The following is a 27,816-nucleotide window of genomic DNA, read 5'->3' on the forward strand; positions in this document are numbered from 1 at the left end:
CAGAAGGACTCCAGTGAGACGTTAGAGCCCTCTACAGAGCAAACGCAGCCACTGAGTCCAGATGAAGGACATGGGAGACGTTCGTCTCCATGGCAACGCCACAACAAGTCGGCACGAGGAGGCAAAGAGATTTGGCAGGGCTTAAGAAAGTGCATTATTATTATTTTCTTTGGATTCCCCCCCCCCCCCAGTTCCTGAGCCATGTGTGACGCGTACAGAGTTTCCTCCTCTGCCAAAGTGGAGCAGATGGAGGCGGATCTGTCGCGTCAGCTCTCGGCTCTCCGGGCGGAGATCGAGGAGAATGGATTTCCTCGAGGAGCGTCCAGATGTTACAGGTGTGGAAGCTCGGGTAGTGGTTGTGGGTGGGACTCAAAGCCCCCCCCCCCATCCACTCAGAAATGTGTGGTGTTTTGATACTGAAATGATGTTTCATCTGCTGAAGGTGTAAAGTTTCCCTGTGCTCGCCTTGAATCTGAGTTTCAGACGTTGATCTTGTCTTTTGTGGGGAAAAAAAACACCCGACACTATTATTTTTAACAGATTGATTTGTATATGTTTAAATTGACAGGTAGTTTTTAGATTTATTCTCAGTGAAAAGATGATTAATTAGAGAATAATTACAATTAAATGTTTGTTAATAGCTGCCAAATCCTCACTCACTCTAGGAAGGGAGATGTTGGTCGGTCCACCAATATCTTAACTATTTATTATGTTATTATGTCATTCATGGTCGACGATTATAATGCTGAAGCATGAGCAGAAGTAGAGTATATCACTAGTGTGTTTAATTTAACAATGGTGCATTCTATTGCAAATAAGTTAAACTTTTCATTTGTGTAAAGATTTTATGATGTCGTCTTTCTTTTGTAATTGTTGTTGTAATTAATTTCTAGCTTTTGTTTCAGTTCCGTTCTACCTCCAAAAGATGTTTCCTTCTTCCGGCTGGAGAGGGAACACGCACTGAGGAGAGGCCTCCAGGTCAGACACGAACCGTGTGGTCGAGTTCTACGTTGTTGGAGTGCTGTCCAGCTCCTCGATGGTATTTAATGCTCAATGCACATGATTTTGGGGTTGTCGCTCCCGGACGCAGGTGGCTGAAGCGTTGCCGGTTCGGTCTCCGGCTGACGTCATGCAGAGAGAGCTGGAGAGCTGCCTGAGTTTAGAGTACACACCTGACAGTCTGCCTCCACTTCTACACCAGGTGCGCACGTTACCAGCTCTCTAGAAATTTTTTTTTTTTTTAAATGCTGTGGAAAAGAATTTAGAAGCAATTAAAAAAAAATGTCCCTTTTTTTTGGTGCATATTTCTCCCCAGTTCTACACCGACAGATCGTATCAGATGGCTCAGATTAAATATGTGCTCATGCTGAGATGGAGGAGATTCTGCCGCCACACCGGCGTCATTGAGAAGCTTTATCCTCATTACAAGGTGTAATAAAATAACACGATCTGCAGATTATTCTCAAAATATCAGAACAGTTTCTAAAGCACAAGGGCCTAATTTCCAAATAAATTGTATTTTGGACCCAAACATACAGTTTAATATCCCGTAAGATAAAGAAAACGAGCAAATATCTACAATAAGATTTATGTTCATATATATATTTTTTTTATTGTTTCAGTTATAATAAAACGTGATATAGAAGCACACAATTATTTCAGTGTGTTTTACTCTACAAAGAGGCCCTGCTGTACAAATATATGTACATTATAAATATTCAAAGAAGGCTTTAATAATCTTGGCACTGGTAGAACATCCAATTAGTTCTTCATTATTGGCAATGGGATGTATTTTTATTTTATTTTTTTAAACAATCAAATTCAAATAAATAAATGTTTATGTTTCTATTGCTGCGCACGACCGACTTGTCGCCCCTCAGGATCAGATGTCATGCTTGACGAGCGAGTACGAGGACGCCGTGCAGAGAGCTCGCCGCCTGTCGGCGAGCAGAGAGAAGATCCTCGCCGGCCGAGGCGACCTCGCCGACCCGCCGACGCAGGACGACGTGCTCATCTACCTGCGGTGGCTCGTCTGCCACCTGCACGCCGTCCAGCCCATTCACAACTTCCTCAGGGTGAACGTCTCAATGCACACACACACACACGTGTCTGACCTTTTGAGGTTTTTATTCTACAAGGTTTTGAATCCGTGTCACGCACATCCAAATGATGTATAACTGAGTAATAACACGTCTATAACACGTCTAACAGGTGCTGCACTACATACCAGCTTGCGAAAGAACAGACGAGCCTCAACCAGAAACTTCACGTGAGACTCCACATGTTGGCGGTGAGAGTCAAACCAGCGGCATCCTTCCATTCGAATAACTATTTAATATTTTATCCATCATGTCAATTGTTCCTTCCTTCTATTGTTTTTAGTATCTGGGCTTAAAAGTGAGTTTCATGACGACTCCATCTGCTCATGATTGGGGAACCATCAGCATAAAACAATAGAATAATACAAATTTAAATAAAAAATAGTGGCTAGTGAAGAAAAGATGTGTTTGAAATGGTCCTGAGGATGTCAGAGTCAGTCAGTGTCAAAAACATGAAACAAACAATATAAATAATAGTGACGGTATAACAGCAGCTGTAACTATAACGGAGCAAACGGGGGTAAAAAGGGGGTAAAACATCGGGAGTAAAATGACCCCCCCGAACGCTCTCGGCAGGTGTTCCGGAGCCGGCTGCTGGAGTTCCTCTGCACTCCGCTCACCTGGAGGAGTTCCTCCCCGAGCTGCAGGCTCTCATCGCTCACTTCCAGCTGTCCTCCGACGCTCGTGAACTCCAGACCACCGCAGACCAGATGGAGTTATTCAGCTCGGTATTGTAGTCGAGTGAACCGTGAACACGATGCACGCTCCAGGTCTACTTCATGTCCTTCCTGCGTCGTCCCTTTATACTTTTACTCCACTACTTTTCCCGTCTCCAGATTTGGTGATTTTTAATGTTTGTGTTCCTTTTTTTTATTTTCTGTTTATCATTGAGATATATTTTAAAAACCATCTCGGATCAGCTGGAAAATGCATCGACGCAAAGCCCCCCCCCCCCCCCAAAAAAAAGGGCAGTTTTTCTTTTTTAGAGATACGTGGTTCTCACTGGACGCCACAAACATATGAGGATGATCTTATAATAATAATAATAATCCATTTAATTTATATATGATTGCTGTAAATCTGTTAAACTAGCCAACAGAAACGTTACAGGAAGTAGTTTGAAATGAACCTTCGACATCTACATTACAAAAGTAAAACGCATTCAAATAATAATCCCAAAACATCATATATATATATATAAATAATAGTCAAACACTGATGGGTAATATTTTACTTGTAAAAAGAACATTGTTAAACATTGACTGTGTGGCGTTAGTACTTTTACTCGAGTAGAAGATGTAAATACTGCTTCAGCTCCTGCCAGTGAATCAGCATCAGCAACACGTCCATCTGAATCCGCCCCCGCAGGTCTGGAGGGAGTTCAGAACCATCTTCGGACAACAGGAGCAGATGAAGACGTTTCCTCAGTACGACGGGTCAGAGGTCAGAGGTCAGTGGGGGAGGAAGAGCCCGAGGACGGCTCTGAGGAAGGAGGCCGACTGGATCCCCTTCATTCAGGTGAGAGGGAATAAACCGATTCTCTGTTCTCCTATAGGCATCCAGAGGGCCTGGGGGGGTTCGTTGGGGAGGGTATGCAGTATTTAAATGAACATTTGTGGGGTTTGAGAGGACTAGATGCTGACTCGTGGGATTCTGTCTGGCAGGTGAAGCCCAAACGGGATCCGTGGCAGCAGAAGCTCGTCGCGAAGCTCAAGGAAAAGAAGTCTGTCGACGAGCTGCTGAAGATGAACAGCAGGCTTCTGCAGGTAACCGCCGTTAATCGACTGTACGTCTCCACACGTATGAGAATCATCTGCATGATGATGGTTTATTAAGGCGCTGGACGTTTCTAATGCGGATCAGGAAAGGTGAGTCGCTCCGTGCGTCTCTTGAAGCTCTAGATTGACTCGGATGTGATGTTTTCTTCTCCGTGCATCTCGTCAGGTCGCTGATCTGCTGCACGTCGCCGCGGCTTTAAAGCATCACGCCGCTCACGTCGCCGACGTCCAATCGGCAGCGACCTCGTCGGCCTCGCGCAGCAGCGAGGCAAAACGACCAAAGATCTCAGAGCTCTGGACGAGTGTTTACGGCGCCGCTCCTCTCACTCAGGCACGAGTCGGACACCTTTCTGCTTGGGGAGGTGCGGAGGGGCATAATGTTAAATGCAACTTTCTCTTGTTAGGAAGGACCTGATCAGGTAAAGAGATCGAGAGGCAGAAGAGGCCACGAGAAGAAGAGTCCAACCTCGAACGTGGCGAATGAAAGGTGCTGAAATAATTTGATAATCAATTTACTGCTTTTAATCACTTTACAAGTAAAAAATGACAGAAAATGTGCCGAATTTCAGCACTCTTTCTGTTTTGTTTTGTTGTTTTTTTTAAGCTGTTGCTAAGACATTACCTTGCTCTTTGGAAAACTTTTGGAAAATAAAAATCCTGACATCAGCGACTTTTCTCTCAGCGAGATGATTCACTTTCCTGGGCCTTTGCTTCTCCTCCAAAACACAGCAGCTCTCTGGAGGACAGCCTGCAGCTCCTGTGTCTGGATGATGGTTTAGAGGAAGGAACCTCAGATCCCATCGTAACCAGAGGCGCCTACCTGTCTCTGATTCACCTGCGTCACCTCAAACTCAGACAGCTGCAGGTGAGGCCAACAGGGATGCTCGACCGAATAAATCTCCCCGAATAAAAACAACAAAAAAAAGGTTAAAAAAAAAGCGCCAGAAGCGTCCGTCTTAACATCTCCCGTCCGCAGCGCGTCTCTCTCGGGCTGCTGAACTACCTGCGCTCTGTGGAGAGGACGTTGACCTTTGACCTGGCGGGTCTGCAGCGGGAGGAGGGAGAGCTGTGCAGCACGGCGGAGGAAACGGGCTGGATGAACGCAGCCAGGGGAGGAGGAGGGGAGACGGGGGGCCTCGGCTCGCTCCAGTACAGCCACAACAGCCCCGTGGACTGCAAGGTAGGAACATGAGACTGTAATGTCCACGTCTTTATGAATGATTAAGTGAATTGTGAACCGGAGAAAGCAAAGCTTCGTCGCTTCGCATCGCAGGTCCGTTGCTCCGAGTTCATGGAGTTCGCGGAGGTGGAGAACCTGCACGACTTCTACAGCGCGGAGCAGCGCTTCGTCCACGCTCAGGACCAGAGGGGCCTCTACATCGTGTACGACGCCGCTCTGAGGGACCTGCAGGAGCTGGAGGACGAGCTCCTTCTCGTGGGCTCGCGCTTCCTCCAGAGAGACGGGGTCAAGAGAAGGGGAAGCGCCGCGAGAGCCGGGCCGGATGTGGACCGCGTGGCCGTGCTGCTCGACCTGTGGACGTGCGAGACGGAGTTTCTGGAGAGCAAAGTGCAGGTGCAGTGATGAGGATGGAGACCGTGTTCTCTTCGTTGGCTCGTAATGATTCAGTATGAACGTTGAGTGTTTCTGTGACACCTTTTTAAAAGCACTTAAAGTACATTTTTATCAAGTTTTGGACTAACTATGAGCGCTCTCCAGCTCATGAACTGTTACTACGAGGCCTACCAGCATGCATCGGGGGCCGAGGAGAGGTTCGCGTTGGCTCGAGTTATCACCGACATCATGCACAGTCGACCACAGCTGGACCTGAACCAGGACTACTTTGTGCAGGCCTACAGGGCTCACATCGGCTGCCTGCAGAGCCACCAGCAGCTCATCAGAGACATTTTGGACAATCAGGTGAAAACACAAAGTCTACAAAAAAGACTTTAATCACGTGTGAATGTGCAGAATGCAAACGTGTTTAATTAGAGATTAGTACATTTATCTTATCGGACAATTGAACACAAATTTTTGATATTGATTAATCGCTTCATTTGCTGGTTCCAGCTTCTCAAATATGGAGATTTGCTCGTATCTTATTATCTTATAACTGTTTGGAGACAAGAAAATATTTAAATACTTCACTATGTGCTCAATTCATTTATCAATCAAGGAGCTAATCAGCAGATTAATCAATTATGAAAATACTTGAAAACGAATAACGACGAGGACCAATGAGGAGCCAGTGTTCATGGTCAAATACTGTAAAGTTATCTTCATATTGTGACGCCAATGACACACAATATCTCTCCTTTAAATCATAAACACACTCTTAAAAATAAAAATCTTACAAAAATACAACTTTCTTTTGCTTCAATAACACGTCTCTCTTCAGACTAGAGCCCCATTACACAATGCCTTTTTAAAAAAAAAAAAATGTTTTTTAATAATAATCTTAAAATAAATGCATTTAAAGTCGTCCTGCCTTTTTAGTGTAATCTAAGTTTTGTCCCGTCAGATTGAAAACCAGCGGCAGTACCTCCAACGCATCTGGAGGGACGACCGCAACGGCTCCGCTCATGACTTTGGTATTCCACCAAAACACATCCCCAAACATCTGGTCTCACTCGGAGGCAGCGGGTACGTAAACACCCAAGTATCTTTCCTTCACCTCTTCATATCGCGTCGCCTGCTTAACGCCTCTGTCGTGTGTGTGTGTGTGTGTGTGTGTGTGTGTGTGTGTGTGTGTGTGTGTGTGTGCAGCCCTGCGCTGATGAGCACCTTCCTGCTGGAGGTGCATCCCTCCCTCTGCCTGTCCTCTGCGGTCTATCACGGTTTAGTTCAGGCTCACGCGGAGCTGTGCCAGCTGCACCGAGCCACCGGCGTCACGGAGACGCTCGCCCTGCGCCGGCAGCTCCTGCGGCGGGCGCAGCGACGCTGGAAGCACCTGGCTCCACCCGGGGCCGCCTACAGCCCTCAGATGCAGAAGGACGTTAGGGGGCTTTCTAATTCCACAGGAATCCAATATTTCAATCAAATGAAAACATAAATGAGTCTTTTCCTCCACATGTCAGTTGTTCTCAGGTGTGTTCTTCGAGGACCCGATCTCGGTCCAGAAGGTGGGGCTGTCGTTGGTCCGATCCGCAGAGGAGAAGGACGCGACGGGGGACAAACGGACGCTTGCGGCGGAAACGTTTTCCAAGCTGCTGGAGCTCGTCACCGTCCGCCATCGCCTGCTGGAGTCGGCCTCGGAGACCGCGCATCTGGCAGAGTTGAGACGGCTGTGTATTTGAGTTCACATTCTCAGGATGTGAAGATGGATGCGCAACAACAGACAGGAGAACACAAAATAGGCCACAAATCAGAATTGGACAGAAATACTATGAATTTCTATCGGAATAGACTGTTTTAAACTGTAAATACTGTATATGCACATCTGGTTTGTTAGTTACTTAGTATGGAAGTTGCCTCGCGATTATTGATTTCATAAGTAGTTTCCAACAACGAGGGTTAGTGAAAAATAACAACAGAAAATAAACCTAGACACGCGTTCCACCGGCTCACTCACAACTCCCCATGACAGTGAGTTGAAGGTATTTGCCTTATTTGTCAGGTCCGGTAACATTTCTGTACACGCAGAAAAAAAAAGAATCTAAATTGTATAAATAACATTCAACAACTCTTCCCAGGTTGTACAGAAACGCGGCGTCGGAGCTCGGCTTCGACGGGTGCCACCTTCACCTGAGGCCGGTGGCGTTTGAGGCCGCGGAGCAGAGGCCTGTTGTCACCACGGCGATGCTGCAAGATGACAGCGCCGTGGACCGGTAAACACCATCAAGTCGATCCGGACACAACTAGAGATGGGATATTATTCTATTATTCATATCTTTTCTACCAGCGACGTGTGTTTTTTAAATGCTGCAGGTTCACGCCGTCCCAGCTGCCTCTGAGCATCCAGGAACTGGACGAGGACCAGATCGGGAGGTTCAGCTTCAGCTCACAGGAGGCAGTTGCTCATGTACGTTGAGTTTTTAAAAAGCTGTGGTTAACTGGGCTAATGATCAACCCCGTCTCTGACTGACTGTGTTATCTCTCCGCAGCTCGTGAACAAACGGGGTATAGAAAACCTCCAGGTGAGTCTGGCCTGTCAGGTGACGCAGAAGAACGCCTTGATGAGCGCCGTGAAGCTGCTTTGTCTTTGTCACGCGGCGTCGGCTCCGGTGTGTGTTTGTTCAGTGACGGTCAAGTACAACTACCTCTACTTCACATATTGTACACATCACTGCAATTAGATTAAAGATGTTGTCCTGCAAACAACCTAAATGGTACATTAAAATAACTCCAAGGCTTTAGGTATGAAGATGAACACAGAGGACATTTTACTGCAGAACAAGAACTTAAAGTGCATTTTGCTGATAATACCTCTGTACTTTTTAGGATTTTTAATGCAGGATTTCTTTTTTTTGGGACACTTTTACTCGAGTAAAGGATCTCCACCGCTGATATTGTTAATGCTTAAACATAAAGAAATAATAATAAACAATTCAGTTTTTTTTTTCCCCCCCTCCAATTTATTCCCAGAGTGAAGCCGCTGGTCATCCCGGAAGCGACGTCAACATCCTGCAGGAAGAATCCAACTCGTCACCCTCCGACGGCTCAGAGGGAACTCCCTCCTCCACCAAGGAGAGGTAACGCTTTAAGGAGGGTTATTTTTATTTAAGGAGGATGTATTTGTCATTTGTGCCCTAGACCAACAGTCCAGACACATTGGACATCTTGCGCAGGGCTCTCCGAGTCAACAGAATCAGAAATAACACTGTAATAAGAAGGAAAAATACAAAATATAAAAGAAAACACTGTACAGAAGGTGGTGGTGTGTACAGAAGGGTGGTACTATGTACAAGAGAGGTGCTCATATGTACAGTTTGGGATACAGTTTTAAAAGAACAACCCACGCTGGCCATGATTTTACGACTCTTTCATATGCAGTCTTGTTTGTTCCTGCAGGCTTATGGAAGCTTTTGTGTCCATCCAGCTGGAAAAAGTGTGTCTGCGCGACGAGATGCTGAATTCATATGTGAAGAAGAAACGTCTTCTGAGAAGCCCGGTGAGTCTCACACGGCGGCCGAGCACGAGAGGAGCGACGCTATCGGCCGCCGGGTGAAGCAAACAAAAAAATGAATTCTTCTCGCACCGCAGGAGGAAGCAGCGAAGATCAAAAGGAGCCTCATAATCGACTTCCTCAAGAAGTACGTTTGTGGAAAACAAATGTGTTCTCCCCCCCCCCCCCCCCCCCCCCACGAACGCGTTGGAGGTAAATTCTGTGTTCACCTTTATATTTCCACAGATTCAGCGCACAGATATCTCTGTATTGCGTGCGAGCGCAGATTGTGTCGTACTGTCACAGCCTGACCTTCCTTCTGGAGGACGTTCCCTCCGTCCGGAGGTCCCGCTTCACCATCGGTCGAGCCCTCGACCCCAAGGTCGTTTTGGATTCAGGGGTCGACCTTCGCCCCGACCCCCGGTACACTCAGTTATGTGTTTTTATTAATGTGCAAAAAGAATTGCATGCACATCACATGGAAAGAGCGTCAACTCGCACGGGGAAACCACAACTTTTATTGAGACGACATCAATATCCCAGTCAGATTGTTCTATGATGGAGACGCCATAAAAACCTTATTATATATATATATATATACAAATATTACCTGAAAGGTACACAAGAAAATCACCACACAGATTCATAATATTTGTGCGTTAACATACTACATTAACTATGTGTGTAATCAAGGTTTGGCTTTATTATTAGTAGTATTTTTATTATTATTATTATTATTATTATTATTATTATTATAGGACTGCACAATGAAATGCATTTGTAGCCCCCTCCTCTCCTCACATATATGAATAAATATTTAAAATAGAATAAATAGACAACGTATATAAAAGTAGCACGAAAAGAAGGAATTAAAAGGGATTATTTACAGTAACATGATATTAATAAACTTCTACACACACACACTCGTCACTCTTCTCTCCCCCTGAAAGGACCTTTCGCCTTCGGCCTCGGCGTTTGTTGTCTGCAGACGGCTCGGCTCTCTCCAACTTGTGGTTCGTCCCCCATTTCTCTGAAGTGCTTCACATGTTCACAAACCTTCCGGTGAGATTCTTAAAGCTATTAATGCGGCAGCGCGTGCTGTTTTGTCTTTTGATTCAAGGCTCACGTCGTCTTCACGGTCTAAACTTCTGTTTTTTTACATAATGTGCCCCTCTGTCGTCAGGCGTGCGGCGCAGCTCTCCGTCACACTCTGCAGATCGTCTCGGCCCTTCGTGACATCGTCTGTTACCTCGTCGCTTTCTCCAGGCTGGGAAACGCAGACGACGCCCGGGGAGCGGACTGGGGGGGCGCCGAGGGCATCGGTAGGCGGACCTGTGAACACCTCGGGGAACCGTGAGGGAATACGGATGTCCACTTGGGACTCGTGGAGCAACTGCGTTGAATTTGGTGGAGAAAGGTCAAAGGTCAAGCGGGACGTTCACAAAACGCATTTCTGGCCGTAACGCAACAGTTAATTTGATCGACACAAATGTCTTATATGATAAAATGCTGAAAAAAAAGACATAGTATTTTTTTCAATATCTTTATTGTAATTCTTTCTATTCTATGTTTACGCTTCTCGTATATTCACAAGAGCAAACTCCTTGTATGTAAAAACCTACTGGGCAATAAACCGGATTGTTCTGATTTAAGGGTCAATTCCAGAGTTAAAGAAGTTACATAATGAATTTAAAGAATTTTTTTTTAGAATTTTTTTTTAGGAAAAAAAAAATATATATATTACAGTCAGCTTTCATGGGCGGTTAGGAACCTGTATTGAATCCCAGCTTGAATTCACTGAGGTTCTATCCAGTATGTAACAAAAGACCCAATATAAACCAGTATGTTGACGACCAATCCCAGTCATCCCATTACATGTGTGTGTGTGTGTCCTCTGCACAGAAGCGGAGCTGCTGGAGCTCCAGCGTCAGGTCGACCTCCTGTCCGCTCCCGGCTGCCCGCGGTCTGTCGGCCGTCTGCTGCAGCTGCGCAGGCAGGTGCTCCTCCTGCAGTTCGACGCGGCCGTGAGACACCTCATCAGGTCAGTGAGGAGGGAGGACTCTTCATCCTCTCTCTCTCTCTCTCTCTCTCTCTCTCTCTCTCTGCCCTCGCTCATTTTCCACAACTTACACCCTTGTGCATCTGTTGGGACTTTTTTATACTTTGCTTTCTTGTCGCTGCTCTATTTGTCATGTCTACTTTAGTGCTTCTTATGGCCTTGTGGAGCAATCGTGGATTTCCACACTAATCCTTTAATAAAAAAATAATAATAAACAGTCTTATTGCTAAGCCACAACACAGCAGTCTTGGATCCAATTCAAAAGGAGTAAGAGCTTTACAAAAGTCCCAAATAAGCTTTGTATTGTCCAATTTTAAGGGGCCGGCCATGAACCTCAACACCACATGTCCTTTCCTCCCTCTCCTGTCTCCGTCTGGTGTGTCAGGGAGGAGTTCCTCTCCTCTGGGGATGCTGCTTCCTACCGGAGCGTGAGTGACAACATGGCGACCGCCCTGCCCCCGCTGAGTGACGGCCTCCAGCCGGACGCGTTCAGTCTCACGCTGCCCGTTCCCGCGCCTCTCGAGGCTCGTGGCCGTCAGGTCGGTTCATGGCGATCATAAATACCGCACGTGGTCGAAGGGAGAGGGGGGGGGGGGATGTATTTTATTGTTTTGGTATGGTTTCCATCCGCAGGCTCGGAGCTTGTTTCCGTGGAGGAGTTTCATGGCCTGTGAGGGATTGTTCCCTCTGGATGTTTGGGACGTCCCTCCCATCGAACGCTGCATGCAGGTTCATATGTTTTCCTGGTATTGACCGAAAGATGTCGGCTTTCTCCGAAGGACACGTTGCCATGACACGAGAAAATATCCTAATTAGTTTGTTTTCTCTAGCACTGTCAATGTGTGGATGATTACAGGTCAAAGGGTTTGCTGGTGTGATTTTGATTTGTTTTCTCTCTCTCTCTCTTTTTCTCTGTCTCTCTCTCTCTCTTTCTTTCTCTGTCTCTCTTTCTTTCTCTCTGTCTCTCTCTCTCTCTTTCTTTCTCTGTCTCTCTTTCTTTCTCTCTGTCTCTCTCTCTCTCTTTCTTTCTCTGTCTCTCTCTCGTTCTCTCTCTTCTTTCTCTGACTTTCTCGCTCTCTCTTTCCTTCTCTCTCTCTGTCTTTCTTTCTCTCTCTCTCTCTCTGTCTTTCTTTCTCTCTCTCTGACTCTTTATTTCTTTCTCTCTCTCTCTTTCGCTCTTTCTTTCTTTCTTTCTCTCTCTCTTTCTGACTTTCTTTCTCTCTCTCTCTCGACTTTCCTGTCTGTCTCATTCATTGTCAAATACAGCAGAAATGTCCAAAAAATAATCTTTTGTGACAAAACACATGTTATTTTTAATGCTACTAAAACCATCTTACAGAAATGTCTAAAATGATGTAAACTGATACTTAACCGGTTCGGGGAGTCGTAAAACTGGGAGTCCGTAGTTCTACTTTTAGATTTGCTCACGGCATTTTTCTTTCTGGTTATTTGGAAAAATTGTGCTGCGTGGAAGCAGAATGAGAGAGAGAGAGAGAGAGAGACGGCTCTTATTAATCGTGTGTCTCTTTTTATGTAAACAAACGGAAAACAATGCAGATGTTTGTGTGCAGCTGTGTCTGAGCGGGCTGAGCGATCGCAGCCGACTGCAGGCCAACGCGGCGATGCTCGGGGTGTCTCTGCTCCTGGAGGACGTCCTGAACAGTGAAAGGGAGGCGGGGCCTGTTCGTCTCCGTGGCAACGAGGATGACCCTCTGCACAATGATGAGGTGAAATACTTTTTTTTATAAGCAGGCAAACGAGACGAGCTTGGATTATCTGTATATACCAACGGTAAATAATACTTTAAATGTGACTACAACACACACAGTTCTATTGTCGTCCGTTACGTTATGCAACTATGTTTTTTTTTGTCTTTTTGTTTTAGGAAGCTGAGGAAGAAAAGAGGAAGACCGGTCCGTCTGCTCCTCTTCTTCAGGATCCAGTCCGAGTCCAGTCCGTGTTGAAAGGGTTCCTCCTGCTGACGAAGCAGCTTCAGGTGTTCAAGGAGATCTGGACTCGAAGGCGTTTGGGTGCTCGGGCGTTCGAGACGGCCAGTTCGTGTCAGCAGTTTGTGAAACTCTACAGGTGCCGAGTTCATAAACAGGGACTTACATTCAGGCAGCTTTGTGTCAGTTTGCTGAGCTGACCTCGGATCAGATGGCAGCCACCATGTATGATTAAAAAAAAAAAAGGCCTTATTTGCTTAGTTTATTCCTCTTTTTCCGTGGTAGCTTTAATTCTTATTATTCGTATTACGGTTTCTACATTTGTCCAGTTGTCATAGAATTGTGGAAATGTTCCCCTTTTTTTCCGTAGGACAATTTAATGCCTTTTTTTTTTTTTTTAAAGTTCCTCAAACTCCTTTTAAACTTCTGATGAAGCTCATGTGATACGATCAAAAGCTCCTAAACAGGCTTCTAAAAGAACCTCGTACGGACCCGACGAATCTCTACTTTTTAACATCTCGTGCCTATAACAGTAATCGTTTTAAATGCCCCGTTTTAATGTGGGCTGCGCTTCCTTTACAGAGCGGAGATCTTTCACCCCAGTATGAGAGCTCTGGCTCAACAGATGGGGACGGAGCGCGACTACGAGGTCTCGACGTACGGCGGTCGGTCCCTCCTGCCTCCACCTGGAGCTTCAGAGGTGGATGTGAAGGCCTGGCAGGTACAGTACCGCTACTTCACTGCATAGACTACTGCCTCATGTATTTGTAATAACACCTTCATCCTCTCAGCTTCACAGTCTGTTGGAGAGCACCGAGTGCGACATGATCCGAGCGGTGCAGAGGAGGGTTAACCGAGAGCTGACGCTGGCGGTTTCAGAGCGGACCAGACAGGACGCTGGCCTCCCTACAGGTACCCCCCATGATACCCATCGCTACCTTCAAGGACTTCATTAATACGGGAGAGAGTTGCACTCGCGATAAAAAAAACCTCCTGCGTGTGCTCAGAGCTGTGGACGAAAGCCCCGCTGAGATACAGTTTGACCCCCGAGCGGCCGCAGATCGTGGAAACGTTCGTCCGGCAGCTGATGGAGGGAGCGGAGGAAGCCGAGGGGCAGGTAACCATAGTGATGGACAATAACCACAGGGTGGCTCCACGCAAATACCTTCTAATAACATCTGTATTCATGGAAAAATACCTTTTCTTAATACAGATATGTGTGACTCCTGAAAATACTTAAAAATGGATCCTCAGAAGTCCATTTAAAAAATAATATATTTACTTTTTTACCTCATTTTCTTACCTTTACACCTCAAATATGGGAATGTACGTATTGCTGAATTACAGTTTTGCTGACGTCACTAAAAGCTGTAATTCTGTGTTCCTTCACGTACATTTGCTCCCTTTCCAGTTGTGTGTTACCTCCGCCGTACAGGTGTTCACAGTCCAGATGTTTCCATGCCGAGTATTAAGACCCCCGAGTGTTTCTGTCCTTCAGCTGACGGTCTCTCCGCATCGCCTCCAGCGGTGCCTCGCTCTCCTCGGCTGCTCCCTGGCGGAGAGAGAGCGCCGCAGCTTTCTGCTCTACTCGCAGTTCTATGAACAAATCCTGCAGCACGAGACTCGGCTGCTGTATCGGAGCGAGCAGGTACGCGTCAATAGAGTGCATTTTTATGCCCTCACTAACTTTAGGCTCGTGTTTTGATTGTAGAATGATTAGTTTTTGGTGCACGAATCCTGACTTTATTATTCCGTAATGCGTCGTGTGACTCGTTTCTCAGGATTTAAAGACTCTTCGGGACTCTCCGACCAGCGACTCCCACAAAGAGGTAACAACTGGAGTTACAAAAGACCGTGTGTGGCTCATATGTGGGAAACTATGTGAGATGAAGGCGTTCAGATCCTCATCTGAGGTCCGTGCTCACTTCCAGCTGCTTTGTGCTCACACACGTGTATCTCCTGCTGCTGTTGGCCAGAAAGCAGCACAGCAGAGGCTGCTGGGAAGTATTTTACTCAAAGGAACGTAGGCTGCAGGGCTCAAGGTGTGTGTGTGTGTGTGTGTGTGTGTGGGGGCGGGGGGAGGGGGATACATCTGGGTGACAAACGCAGTAAAAACACAAGTTAGTAGCTCGACAATTTCGTGCCTCGTCATGAAGAAGATATAGTTTGTACTGATAGCGTTTATATTGTTCATGTTTATAATCAGAATGAATCCTCATGGCTCTGGGCCACAGGTGGACGTTGCATGTCGTGGGATGATGCTGCAGATCTCAGCGCTGCAGACCCGAGTCGCTCACCTGGAAGACGAGAGGAGAACTCTGGAGGAGCAACTCGGCCTCAGATTTAAGGAACGCTACGACCCTTTGGTCCGCCACCTCTTCTCCACCTGCATCCAGCTCAAGGTGAGAAATCTGACCTTAAACATTCAACCCCAAATTTCTTTTATAATATTGAAATAATGTAAACGCAGGGTGTAGGAGTTTCTCTTGGTTTAATGTATTCAGATGCTAAACAGGTTTCCTGCCATTCAACAAACAAATTCATAGAAATGACCGACTTATTTTTATTTTATTTACATTGTTAGTACTATAATACATACTTTAGACCTGCTTTAAAACGGTCCCATGCCAAAGTAAATGTTCTGTATCTGTAATGGTCCAGTTCCCATCTTATTCTTAATCTTCTGCGTCCCTTGAGCTGGTTAGAACTTGTATTCGTCCCTCATTGCGTCTCAGGCCTGGCTTGACGAGTACCGCCGGCGGATGCAGCAGGATGTGAGTGAGATGGTGAACAGGGTTCGAGGCGAGGGAGTGGACCGAATCCTGAAGCTGAGGAAGAAGCACGGCTGCACCAAGGACGGCGATGGACTCGCACAGTTAAAGGTACAGTACGAGCAACGCGGTACTGGCTCGCTAACTCACTTTAAAACGTGCAGGTTAAACTTAAATATTGCCCGTTTTGTCAGAAAGAAGAAGTGCACGAGTTGAGGAGGGAGAACAGCCGGCTGGCCGCGCTGCTCTGCCAGCAGAAGGCTCTGAGCCGCTGGAGGCAGGCGGTCGACCACGAGAAGCTTCGCCGGCAGCTGCTGGAAACTCAGCAGGTCATCGCCTCCCGAAAATGTATCATCTTTATCTTCATGGTGTCTGCGCTTCCTTGTGTTTATCCTACTGCCATATATTACCTTGGTTATAACGGGTTTTGTTTGTTTGTTGTAATTCCGTCCAGAGGGAGATTGCGTGTCGCAGCGACGCCCTCAGAGTGAAGATGACCTCGGAGGAAGAGGTGATCATCCTGCAGGAGGAGCTGGAGGCCGCGAGGAAGGCGTTGACCTGCTGCCGAGCCGAGTGCAGCGGCACCAAGACGCTGCTCGGCAGGAAGGTACCGAACAGGAAGTGTAGAGCGGACCTACACGCAGATAAGACTTCTAGAAGTTTTGAACCACAGTGTATCCACTTCGTCACTATTTCTGTAGCTTATTGTGGAGGACGGTATATTTTATTTTTTAATGATCCTGATACTCAACTTGACTGGGAACCATTTAAAGTTTTTAAACAATAACAGCTCGAAAGGAAACTTGTGGAATGGCATCTTTAAAAATGCACCGAGAAAGAATATTAAATACAAAAAGAGCTGTGCCATCATGTCAAACCCTGAGAGTCGGAGAGCAGCTGCGCAGCCTTTTAATGAATTCACTGAACACTCAGGCCGAGGAGCTCCAGCTGGCCAGGCGTCAGTCTGCACAGGAGGCCCGCAGCAGGCAGGAGCTGGACGGCTATCGGGCGCAGAGCCTGGAACGGATGAGAGCCGCCATGGAGGACCGGGAGAGGCGGCTCCGGGTCCTCAGCGGGCAGCTGGACCGAGGCAGCCGGATGAATCAGTTGCACCGACAACGCAGCGCCAAAGAGATGCGACAGGTCTGTAGATGATCCGCTTGTGAAACTCAAAACCACAAATGTCAGCCTCGCGGGGATGATGGAGGAAATCTAATTAGTAGTAAGCATCCTCTGTACAAGATGTCATAGCGATGCATCCAATAGTTGTTAAAACATGTCAGTCTGGACCAAAATGAGAAATAATAAATAATATACCTCTGACTTGGTGTTGTTTTTGCATGCGTACTCCCTGTGGGTGGACTGCAGGTGCGGAGTCGGCTTCAACAGGAGCTCAGCCTCAAACAGGAAGCCTTTCAGCAGGTGAACAGACTGCAGAACCGGGTGACTGACCTGGGATCAGCTTCTACAACGGGTACATAACCGAGGTGGACCGCGGGCCTCTCGATACCAGTTTCTCAAATTAACGGTTTCATGAGAACCCTTTTTAAATATTTGTGACCTGACGTTTCCCTTCTTTCACAGGGCCAAGCAGGTCTTATCATAAGCCGTCAGTCAGCAGATGGAGGACTACAAGTCCCTCAGCAGGTACTGCACCACCACGGAGTCTTAGTCTGACCTCCATCTCACAGCAGTGAAGCAGATAATAGGAAATACATCTTTATCCCATGATTCCTAGCTTGCTCATGCAGATTTAAAACCATCACGTCATCCAGATACTGATAACTTCACCGAGTAAGGCTCGGTCTCGGTCCCCCCCCCCCCCCCGTCTCAGGTCTGCAGCGGGTCAGTCGGCAGCAGTCCGGCCTCACAAGCTGCGCCGTGCTTCAGGACTCGGCTGCAGAGCCACGAGTCCAGAGAGCAGAACCAGCCGGGAGCCGCTCCCACACAAGAATAGACCGAGCTAAAGCAGTGAGTGAGCCTGAGATCATGTGTATGTACCACGTATGTCATGAGAATACCACAAGTCGTAGTAGAGTGTGTAATAATTAGTAGCGGGTCAGTAAAACATGTCGAATACTGAGCAAGTTCATGGGATCCGATCGAAAGCTCGTGAATGGACCTTAATGCTACGATTGTTCAGCCAATGACAGTTTCTAAAAAGGGAAAGAAAGAACTCAACATAAACATTAGCTTCTTTTTTTTATCTTCTAAAAGAAATCTGTTTTGAAAGATACATTCAACATGTGAAGTGAGAGTCAAGCTGTCAGAATGAATCTATTAAAATCCTCCTTTCAGGAACCGTCTCGTCTGCGTGTCCCGACTGCGACGTCACCGGACCGGAGAGACTCATCCTGAACAACAACAACAACTTGTTTACCAACTTTTCTCTGATTCACTTTTAAATCTCAGGAGTTAGTGAGTTAACCTGGTCATCTTTGTTATTGTTGACGCTAGGCTGTAATAGTCATTCAACAAGGCATTTTATTATCCATAATATTTAAGAATGTCTTCCAGTCATATACTGTACATGCGTCTTCCCTTAACATCATTATGCTGCTTTGATAAATTTTTCAGTCTCACGTGAAATTAATAATGATACAATTGTTTATATCAATAGAAAATAAAATGTCCCAATAAAACAAGATATTGTGTCAGTCCATTATTTAGATTTAACATGTTTTTCTTTTTCTCCAAAAAGCTTATTTTTGCTTTACTGCTGACCATTTCTTAAAGCATATTACAGGTCTTCAGATGAATTAATATATTAAACCAATGGTTTCAAAACCTGCATGAGATGGTGAACTGGAATGGATTTAAGTTGTCTGTCTTTCAAAGACTTACATCCATCCAAGACCTGAGAGGAAACCTTTGTAATGACAAATGTGCCCAACTTCACTTTCAAAATGTCGATATTTGCATACAACACAATATTGATTGACATTTGTTTCAGATGTAGATTTTTCTGCTTGGTAGAATCCCTAAAAAAACTAATGCAAGGGCTCCTCATCAAAAATAGTGTATGTAAAAAGGGAATATTAGCCAATTTAATATTGTAATTGGATTTTTGTAACCTTCAACTAGTAAATCTGACGAGAAGTAAAAGAAAAATAAAAGTTGTCATTGTATATAATCTGCAGTAAAACTGGATTATGACCATTTTGCGCGCCCATTAGCCCAATAACAATACAAGGGAGCAGCACTCAGCTCTCCTGCCCGGTGGTGTACAGGTAGGACACGGTCCCGGCCTGGATCTGAAACGTCTGGCCCTGGATGTGGTGGCTGGAGATCTGCTCGTGGGTCTGGCTGATGGAGATGGGCTGGCTGCTCTGGCTGCTGATGTGAATGGCCTGGCCGCGTTGCTCCCGGCTCAGCGGGCCCTGAGCCACGGCCAGGTGCTGGATGGGCTGGTGCACCACCTGCAGCTGCTGGACGGGCCGCTGGGGCCCGTGGTGGGCCTGCAGGTGCTCCATCGCCTCCTTGCTCAGGGTGATGACGTGCATCTGCTCCGGCTGGTGAGTCATGTGACCATCCAGCATGCTGAGAGTCTGAATCTGGGGGCTCTGGTCCTGAGCGACCAGAGCCACGTTCTGGTGCGCCGACTGGGCCAGGAGGGTGAGCCTGGGGTGGGCCGAGTCCGCCGCGTCCCCCTCTGTGGCGATGATGATCTCCTGGTTCTGACCCGGCACAAAGTTGATGTTGTCCACGTCTCCCGTCACCACCAGCTGGATCTCCTGCTCCGAGCCGGAGGGCAGCTGGTACTGCTGCAGCTGCAGGACGCCGCGCGCCTCCTCCTCTGGCGCCGCTTCGCTCGCTCGTTCCTTGTTGTGCGATTTGATGTGCGTCTTCAGGTTGTCGAGGCGCGTGAACGAGAGGCTGCAGAAGGAGCACGTGAAGGGCTTCTTCCCCGAGTGGGAGGCGACATGTCGTCGCCGGGCGCTCGGGTCCGAGAAGGATTTGTTGCAGATGGTGCAGTCGTACGGTTTCTCTCCTCTGGGAGAAAAGAAAAGGACATTTTGAAAGGTAGAAAGTTTGTTTACAGTGTTAAAGCTGCTTCAATCCATAATTGTATATTAAAAATACAATAAAAATGCTCTTTTTGCTCCACAATATTTACTTGACAGCTTTGGTTTGAAGTTACTTCCAAGTCGAAGATTTACATTATATAAAAGAATATAAAATTCGACACCTTAAAGATTATTGTCACGTTTCGGATGTCCACCAAATGGAGACATTTCTCCTCTAAACTGCTCAGGCAGATCACAAATATACTTTTTTGATTCTCCTTTTCATGTAGGAATTTGAACACAACATTCTTACTGAAAGAGATCTGAATACTTCTTCCTCTTCTGTTCATAATTCGGGTCCAATATTTTCTTCTCACCTGTGAATTCTGATGTGAGTCTGCAGCGTGCTCTTGGCTGTAAAACACTTCCCACAAATCTCACAGGTGAACGGCTTCTCACCTGTAAAAGGACAGCAGTGATGTCATCAAGTACTTCCACAGAACTGTGTCGTTTCAACAGCTGTTCTGACTTTACCTGTGTGAGTCCTCAGGTGCTTCTTCAGCTGAGCCGTGTCCATGAACTTGTGACGACACTGAGCACATTCTGGCAGAGATTTGCCTTTTTAATTAAGAACAAGAACAACATTATTATGCTTTTAGGGTGACTTTTGATAATGAGCGTGTGCTGCAGCGATTCTCACCTGTATGAACTCGGTAATGGCTTTTGAGCTGCCTCTTCTGGGTGAAGGTCTTCCCACATTTGTCACAGCTAAAGGATTTTCCTCCTGAGGACACAGGTAAAGAGGACCGACATGTTTAGTGGGAATAAATCAAACAATTCCAGAGTCATCCATATTAATTTGACTTCTGAAAATGCAGATTTTTACTGCTACTTTAATTTTCTAGTTTAAAACAGGATTCATATGTACTTTTATGACACATTGAAAGATAATAATGACTAAATACACAGTGCATTGGGTGAAATCCTAAGAATATCAAGTGAAGGACTAACTGAATACCTTCGTGGAGGTTCATGTGCTCTTGCAGGGCGTGTTTGGTGGACAGCGCTTTGCCGCAGACGGTGCAGACGAAGGGCTTTTCTCCCGTGTGCATGCGCTGGTGAACCAGCAGCGTGTGCTTCTGGGTGAAACCCTTCCCACAGACCAGGCACCGGAAAGGCTTCTCTCCTGGGGAGACCAAGATGAAATACAGTGAGGGTGGGGCGCATGCAGGTAGATTCACCTACAGGAGGAGCAACACTGAGGGGAATCTGATCGTCTGTGAGTGAGCGTGAATATAACAATCTACAGTAGGAAGCATCTTTCTTACGAGTCTTCGGTCTTGTATGTTAAAGGGGAATTAGGGATGAAACTAAATAAGTAATAGTATGAAAACTAGACCAAAAAAAAACTAAAAACAAATGAGCTGCAATTCAAACCAGCGGCCTTTTACAGTTGACCTGGAGAAAAATATGTAGGGTTTACCTTTTGGATGAATCTAATAGCCCAATAAGATCTAAATAACCTGATGTAAATCCAATTACTTTTTATAGCATACTACACACGTTTATGACTAGCAGTCATATATATATATATTTAAATTGTTATGATTGGCAGCACAACATGTTTCTGAGGATTATTGAGCCATACATCATACATTACCTGTGTGAGTCCTCTGGTGAATCTTTAAAAACAGGTGGTTTTTGAACACTTTGCCACAGTCCTCGCATCGGGGCTCAGTGTCGGGGTATTTCCTCTTCCTGCCCCTCTTCCCGGGCTCCTCCCCCCCTGCTGTGTCGTTGCCCACCTTGTAGCCCTTGTATTTCACCGGCGGCCTGACTTTGCGTTTGCTCTTCCGGCTCTGGTTGCCTCCCGAGTTGCAATAGGCATCGTTTTTAGCAGCAGGCGACTCTCCAACTCCATCATCATCATCATCATCATCGTCGCGGTCCCCGCGTCCGGCCAGCCTCTCCTCCGAGCTCTGAGTCACGGGCACATTTTTCTTCGGCCGTCCTCTTTTGCATCTCGACAACAGATCCGGGTCGACCTCTACCTCCCCGGTTCTACTCGCCGCAGTCGAGTGCGAGAGTCGAGCGAGCACCTGGACGAGGTCGTTGACCTCCATGAGACGAGCCGTGGCCAGGAGCTGCTCCGCGGCGCTCTCCTCCACCGACACCCGGGCGCTGTAGATGAAATCCAGCACCGCCGCGAACGTCTCGGCCGCCATGCCGTCCAGCCGGTAGGTCGACTGGCCGATCTGATCTTCTGCCGTGAACATGAGGGAAAAGTACTCGCTGCTCGCCGCCAGCAGGGCTTTGTGCGCCTTGTACTGCACGTCTCCCACAACCAGAGTGATGTCGCACAGGAGGTCCCTTTTCCTGAGCGTGTCAAACTTGCTCAGGATGCTCTGCTTGTGTGAATCTGAATGGAGGGCCATGGGCGACGAGGTCGTGTCTGTGGCCTTCTGGGACATCTTCTCCTCCTAACGGTCACTCGTGTTCCTGCCGGCAATGAAAGGACTCTATTAAAACAGGGTGGCAGAGAGAGAGAAAGAAAAAGGAAACAGGCACTCTTCTGTGCATTTAGAGTTCCAACTTGATCAATGAACTGTCTTTTTTTTTTAAGGCTGGAACTAATAATTAATGCTGTAGTTTAGTGATGCCATTATTACTCGATTCATTGGTTGGTTGATCGACAACACATCTTATAATCTATCATTTTGATTCATTTATATGAAAGATGATCTGTTTTCCTATCAATGTAAAGTGAATATATTTTCAGATAGTCCGAAACACAAATAATTTAATGCAAGTTAGAAAATCTCCAGTTTTAGGAATTATTTTGCTCATAAATGACATACACCATTCATTTATTACCAACATTGCCAATGGCTGATCGATCAATTAATCTTGCAAACACATCCACGCGACTATACCTCTCATGACTTCGTGCACGTTATTCTAAAAGTATCGCGCACTGACGCCACCACGTTCACACAACGTTAACTCGTGTTTGGTCTCAAAACTACAGCTGAAGCCCGCAGGAACAACTTGAGTGTTAGCAAGCAAGCTAACGTGCTATCGTCTCCCACACACACACACACAATGCAGCCGCTGCGCGTCAGAAACACGCGGAAGTAACAACGTCCGCGCATGAAATAGTGCGTTACACCAAGGACGTTTCTATTTGTAACAGCCTCGGCGTGCACACACACACACACGCGCGCGCGCGCGCGCGGGGTAACTCAACACAGTAGTGAGCTTTTAGGACCTTACCTTCCACTTCGGCCGGAGAGGGGGACTGCGAATGAGTTGTCGCGAGAGCTGAGATTCCAACGAGATTCACGCAGGGCTGCGTTACTGTGTGTGTCAAAAGAGCATCTTCAATACAGGTGTTGTTGTGAAGTCGGCGTTCAACGACCATTTTATTTAGGACGTCCGTTTAAAATCGTTACAGCGAGTTGGAATAAAAGATCCTCGTTGCCCACGGATACTTTCTTTTAGGATCTGCACGCACGTTTAACGACAGAAGAAAATAAACTAAACTCGAAGCTCGAGATCGTGATCGCCATAACAGGTAAACGACGCACGACAATCATTGTTTTTTAAGACACTTATGTAAGACGCAACATTCTCAATAACTGATATTAAAAAGCGTGGGAGGAATTAGTCTTGGTGGGGTTGCATGTGTCAGATCGGAGGTGTCTTGCAAGTACATGGATAATACCAAATGTTCACATGACTCAGGTTGATGATAAACTAACAATATGTGTTGGTAAAGTTGGAAAGAGACCATTGGTCTCAATGTGCAGCCGGCTGTGAGGCGCATGCGCAGGCACCGTCTACAAAGCGCAATGCCGAAAAGACTACACACTTATATTCAATAGCTCCATTGTTATTGTAACCACAATCACTGCATACATCAATGGGTGCTCCTCTTGTATCAATGGGTGCTCCTCTCGGTTGTACTGCAACAGCTATTATAGAAAAATGTGCTTTTGATTCATTATTGTGAATTTCTATTTGCAATAACTGTTATAACATGTGAGAAAGACAACTTCCTACATTAATGGGCTCCCCCTTATTAAAATACCAAAGGAGCCCATTGATGAATGAAGGGTGACACTACACCACCAAGAAGCTATTGATTATTTTTTTTATATTTTCGGCATTGCTCTTTGTTGACATCCCTCTGCACCTAACTGATAAAGTATTTCCATTTTTCAGTCCACTTTAAAATTGAGCGTATTTAATGAGGGAAATATATAGTACTTTTCACTCCACTATATTTATTCAACAGCTAAAGTTATTAGTGCAGATTAAAATATTACACATTATGAATGATTCCTATAGAAAATATGATACATTAGTACATATCAAACTAAAGAAAAAAAGCGTGACCACAATCTATAACATTAAGATTGTTTGTTTACACTTTTATGCACCAGTAACAGACATTTGATCATATATAATAAAACAATGGCCAGTCTTCTGTAAAAAAAAAAATACTACTAATGATACTTTTCATTTTAAATGTTTGATTTTGTAAATGATAATTTACTATTTTTACATTGCTGTGGCTGCTCCTTACTCATGGTAGGCTATCCGATATTGATCTGAAAATCGTCAAAGTCAGGAAGAAGAGATAGAATAAAAAAATCAGCCAACGCCGTCTTTATGTTTGTGGATAATTGTTGAATAGAAACAACAAAATGACCCAATTTAACATCAAAGAAAAGTCAAACAGCAGAAGATTAGAAACTGCAGGAACAATCGGTTATGCGACGCGTGATTACAATGAGTTGAGGCCTCGTGGCGTAGCAGTCAGTTCAAGGTATAAGGCTCGTGGGTGTGGTTAAGTCAAATCAAAAGTCGTCTTGCAGCATTTTAAACGATTCTCTCCCCGTTCGCCTGCAGTTTGACACGCAGGCCCGTGCAGGATGAGGCGTGCGCGGGTCGTCGTGGTGGGAGCGGGTGTGGTCGGCTTGTCCTCTGCCGTCTGCGTCGCCGAGGCTCTCCCCTTCTGCTCCGTGACGCTGCTGGCTGAGAAGTTCAGTCCACACACCACCAGTGATGGAGCCGCTGGGATCCTGTTTCCTGCAGAGTTTCCAGGTACACGCAACTTGTTCAAATTGTTCCTCAAGACAGTACAAATCTACCGGTATAATTATAATTTGTAATGTTTATCCTAAACTCATATTCCCCCCTCGCCCTCTACACGTAGCACACCGTTTTGCTTGTTGTAAATGAGGGATTTGATTCTCCATCAGATGTTCCCGTGGAAAGACAAAGACGCTGGTTCAAGTCCAGCTTTGATCACCTGTTGGATATTGCTCAATCCCAACACTCACCGGAAGCTGGAGTGATGCTGAGCTCCGGGTAACTATTGTTATACAGGTCTAAAAAATAAAAAAAATAAAAAAAAAAACTTACTTTTAAAATAGATAATTTTGCATCCGTTGTTTTTTTTATTATTTTCCAGCTGGCAAATTTTCAAGGACGCTTCGGCCGATAAGAAACCCTTCTGGTCAGAGCTCGTGATCGGCTTTCGGTTCATGACGGACAGCGAATTGAAAAGGTTTCCGGATCACAAGTTCGGACAGGCGTTCACCACCATTAAATGTGAATGTTCCAGCTACCTGCCGTGGCTCGAGAAGAGGTTAGTCTTCCATCTTAAACTTTGTCAGGTCGAAAAAGGTGTTGGGTCATTATTACTTTTCCTAAAAGTTTTAAATTCAGATAATTACAGTTCAATTTACATGTCGATAAAGGTTCAGAAGAGCTGGAGGTCAAGTGGAACAAAGGAAGGCCAACAGTCTGCAGGAGTTGAGCAACAGCTATGACGTCATTGTCAACTGCTCTGGTTTGGGCTCCAAACTGCTGGTGGGTGACAACGAGCTGCACCCCATCAGAGGTCAGGTCCTCAAGGTGGAGGCCCCCTGGCTGCACCACTTCATCAAGGATGCAGACAGAAAGACCTACATCTACCCCGGCATGCACTGCGTCACAATAGGCGGCACGAGGCAGGAGGGGGACTGGCGGCTAGAAGTGGACGAAGGCGATACGAAGAGCATCCTGGAGCGCTGCGGCAGGCTGGAGCCGTCCATCGGCAAAGCCAAAGTTCTCGACGAGTGGGTCGGTCTGAGGCCGAGCAGGAGGAATCCGAGGGTGGAGCGGGAGGCGGTGCAGCTGCAGGGCCGCAGGGTTCCCGTGGTCCACAACTACGGCCACGGAGCCTCGGGAGTCACCCTGGCCTGGGGAACCGCCCTGGACGCACTGGGGCTGGTGAGGCAGAGCCTTCATGAAGTGCTCCCACAGGCTAAACTGTGAGCCAGGTCTGCCACTGAATTCTGCTTTAAGCAATAACACTCATCTTTAAACTTAAACATCTTGGCAGGAAGATGGACAACTAAATCAACAAGGTTTTGCATTTAATAGTGTGACGAGAAGAAAAAAAAGTATGTGAAAATATATGTTGCTGAACAATTGGCACTGGTTATGAGAGAATAATATATAACATTTAAAAATGTTTTTGAATACAGTTGCCTTACAGAGATCTACTGTGCTAAACTTAATTGAAATATACCAATATTTATTGATGTGAAAGTTGAACAGTAATTAACAACATTGTTTGCATTTTTACAAAGAATATATGAAATAAACCTTTATGACTTAAATGAATGAACAGAGAAATACTGATGAGAACTGCCAGTAGTTTACTGTATCAACTACATTGTGATATTTAGTATTTTCCAGCTGTAAAGAAAAAAATTGTTTAAAACTGAATTAAAAAAATCTTCAGTTAGATTAAAAACATTTAAATGAATAATGATTTAATAAAGGCATTGTTTGATGAACCATGATGATGTTTGAGTAACTGCTGGACAAACTGGATTCGGCTGAATGGAAACATCTGACAACGAGACGTGTATCCATGACGACCACAAAGTAAACATTGGGTTGCAATGATGCAACTTCACAGCTAGAGGGCACTGAATCCTACACACTGCTTCTTTAAAACCGTGTGAAAAAAAACCCACATGGTTTTAAGATGGTCGACAGCTGCAATTAACATCGGTAGAGTAACAGTTAATTTGCTTTTGAGGCCGACAGTCCGTCAGAAAGTGGCTCCAGTTTCAGATCAACACTGTGGACCTGGAGCCTTTTCTTCTGCCAGGGAACTCAGATTTACAGAGTTTACGGTCGTCGTCTAATTTCTTTTTATTTTCAGCCGGCGGGCTTCAGAATTAGCTGAAACTGAACGACTCTTCTTGTCCTCGGACGACACGCGATTTGTGTAGTTGAACGTGCAGGCGGTCTCTGTTCGTACGGGCTCTGGGTTCGGTGAGGAAGGTGGAGTTAAAGGACGATTGGAACTTTCTGCTGGATTTGTGGGCGGCAGCTGGAAGTGTGTGGTCTGTGTTGTTTCTGCTTGTTTAGGGGGAAACACATTTGCTGTGTCTGCGCTGGGTGCGGTTGAAGATCGGGAGGACGGAAACATGAGCGCACAATGTTTTTGAGAGTCTACCGAGTGCCGTCTGCTCGCCTCAGTCTTGACGCCGGTGGTCAGATTCCAGTTTTTCGGGTCGATGAGTTTCCTCTCCTGCGCTCTGAGGACCGGCAGAGAGACGCTCCGCCTCAGCAGACCTGGCGCCGGGTTTCTTCTCAGACTCCTCGCTGTGGCTCCACCGGGAAGATGACCTTCTGCCGGGCTTCGGAGACTTAAGCTGGTCTCCGGGGGTCTTAGTGGGGATAAGCTACAGAGCAGGTATCCCGGTTTACTTTGGAGTGAAGTCTTACTAGCACTGGTGGAGGTCAGGGTCTGGGGGGGAGCAGGGTACTCTGGGGACGGGAGGTGGCTTGACTCAAAACCGGAGGAGGACCTGCTCATGGGTGAAGACGTCTTTTTGTCCCTTCCTGAAATAAACAAGTGGAGCGTGTGCAGATCATGAAGGTGCCGGTCAGTTGTGACATGTATTTGGCTTAAAGAGGAAAAAACAAAAAACAAAAAAAACCAGCAGAGCGCTCAGTGTTGGAAAAGAGTGAGATTTGGGAAA

The 27,816-nt window shown here is 46.2% G+C and overlaps 4 protein-coding genes across 8 annotated transcripts in view; 2 read left to right on the forward strand and 2 right to left on the reverse strand.

Moving 5' to 3' along the window:
* The first annotated feature begins 16 nt into the window (after positions 1-16).
* On the forward strand, positions 17-18,385 carry si:ch73-242m19.1. The gene is made up of 46 exons (XM_034563540.1): positions 17-335; positions 906-978; positions 1,091-1,201; positions 1,316-1,429; positions 1,881-2,075; positions 2,212-2,290; positions 2,676-2,827; positions 3,468-3,617; positions 3,764-3,865; positions 4,044-4,208; positions 4,282-4,364; positions 4,607-4,742; positions 4,854-5,057; positions 5,151-5,450; positions 5,595-5,795; positions 6,397-6,518; positions 6,642-6,870; positions 6,953-7,149; positions 7,568-7,702; positions 7,803-7,896; positions 7,979-8,098; positions 8,460-8,566; positions 8,886-8,985; positions 9,078-9,127; positions 9,226-9,402; positions 9,930-10,041; positions 10,163-10,301; positions 10,882-11,020; positions 11,424-11,577; positions 11,672-11,767; positions 12,610-12,765; positions 12,924-13,123; positions 13,567-13,705; positions 13,776-13,896; positions 13,992-14,101; positions 14,483-14,632; positions 14,766-14,813; positions 15,219-15,386; positions 15,720-15,866; positions 15,950-16,084; positions 16,210-16,362; positions 16,689-16,898; positions 17,124-17,229; positions 17,340-17,402; positions 17,590-17,726; positions 18,054-18,385. Exons 1-46 carry the CDS (start codon positions 202-204, stop codon positions 18,111-18,113), a joined length of 6,273 nt encoding a protein of 2,090 aa, XP_034419431.1. The 5' UTR covers positions 17-201; the 3' UTR covers positions 18,114-18,385.
* Positions 18,222-23,061, reverse strand: zbtb24 (zinc finger and BTB domain containing 24). 3 transcript variants are annotated; one of them, XM_034562659.1, is made up of 7 exons: positions 23,036-23,061; positions 21,423-22,261; positions 20,781-20,948; positions 20,463-20,546; positions 20,297-20,380; positions 20,140-20,221; positions 18,222-19,748 (listed from the first exon to the last, which is right to left on the reverse strand). In XM_034562659.1, the coding sequence occupies exons 2-7, from the start codon at positions 22,231-22,233 to the stop codon at positions 18,959-18,961; spliced, it is 2,019 nt and encodes a 672-aa protein (XP_034418550.1). In that variant the 5' UTR covers positions 22,234-22,261; positions 23,036-23,061; the 3' UTR covers positions 18,222-18,958. The 3 variants fall into 3 exon arrangements, with proteins under 3 accessions (XP_034418550.1, XP_034418551.1, XP_034418552.1); XM_034562660.1 differs by lacking the exon at positions 23,036-23,061 and adding an exon at positions 22,696-22,999; XM_034562661.1 differs by lacking the exons at positions 20,297-20,380; positions 20,463-20,546; positions 20,781-20,948.
* ddo (D-aspartate oxidase) lies at positions 23,057-26,616 on the forward strand. The gene is made up of 5 exons (XM_034562707.1): positions 23,057-23,336; positions 24,677-24,871; positions 25,030-25,138; positions 25,242-25,418; positions 25,531-26,616. The coding sequence occupies exons 2-5, from the start codon at positions 24,700-24,702 to the stop codon at positions 26,087-26,089; spliced, it is 1,017 nt and encodes a 338-aa protein (XP_034418598.1). The 5' UTR covers positions 23,057-23,336; positions 24,677-24,699; the 3' UTR covers positions 26,090-26,616.
* Positions 26,499-27,816, reverse strand: part of sash1b (SAM and SH3 domain containing 1b) — a 38,821-nt gene continuing 37,503 nt past the window's right edge. For all 3 annotated transcript variants that reach the window (XM_034562634.1, XM_034562635.1, XM_034562636.1), the window contains exon 18: positions 26,499-27,676. In XM_034562634.1, coding sequence (XP_034418525.1) covers positions 26,970-27,676 — 707 coding nt within the window. In that variant the 3' untranslated portion in view covers positions 26,499-26,969. The remainder of the gene's footprint in view (positions 27,677-27,816) is intronic.

This window comes from Cyclopterus lumpus, chromosome 22, assembly GCF_009769545.1.
Source record: "Cyclopterus lumpus isolate fCycLum1 chromosome 22, fCycLum1.pri, whole genome shotgun sequence".
Classification (NCBI taxonomy): Eukaryota; Metazoa; Chordata; class Actinopteri; order Perciformes; family Cyclopteridae; genus Cyclopterus; species Cyclopterus lumpus.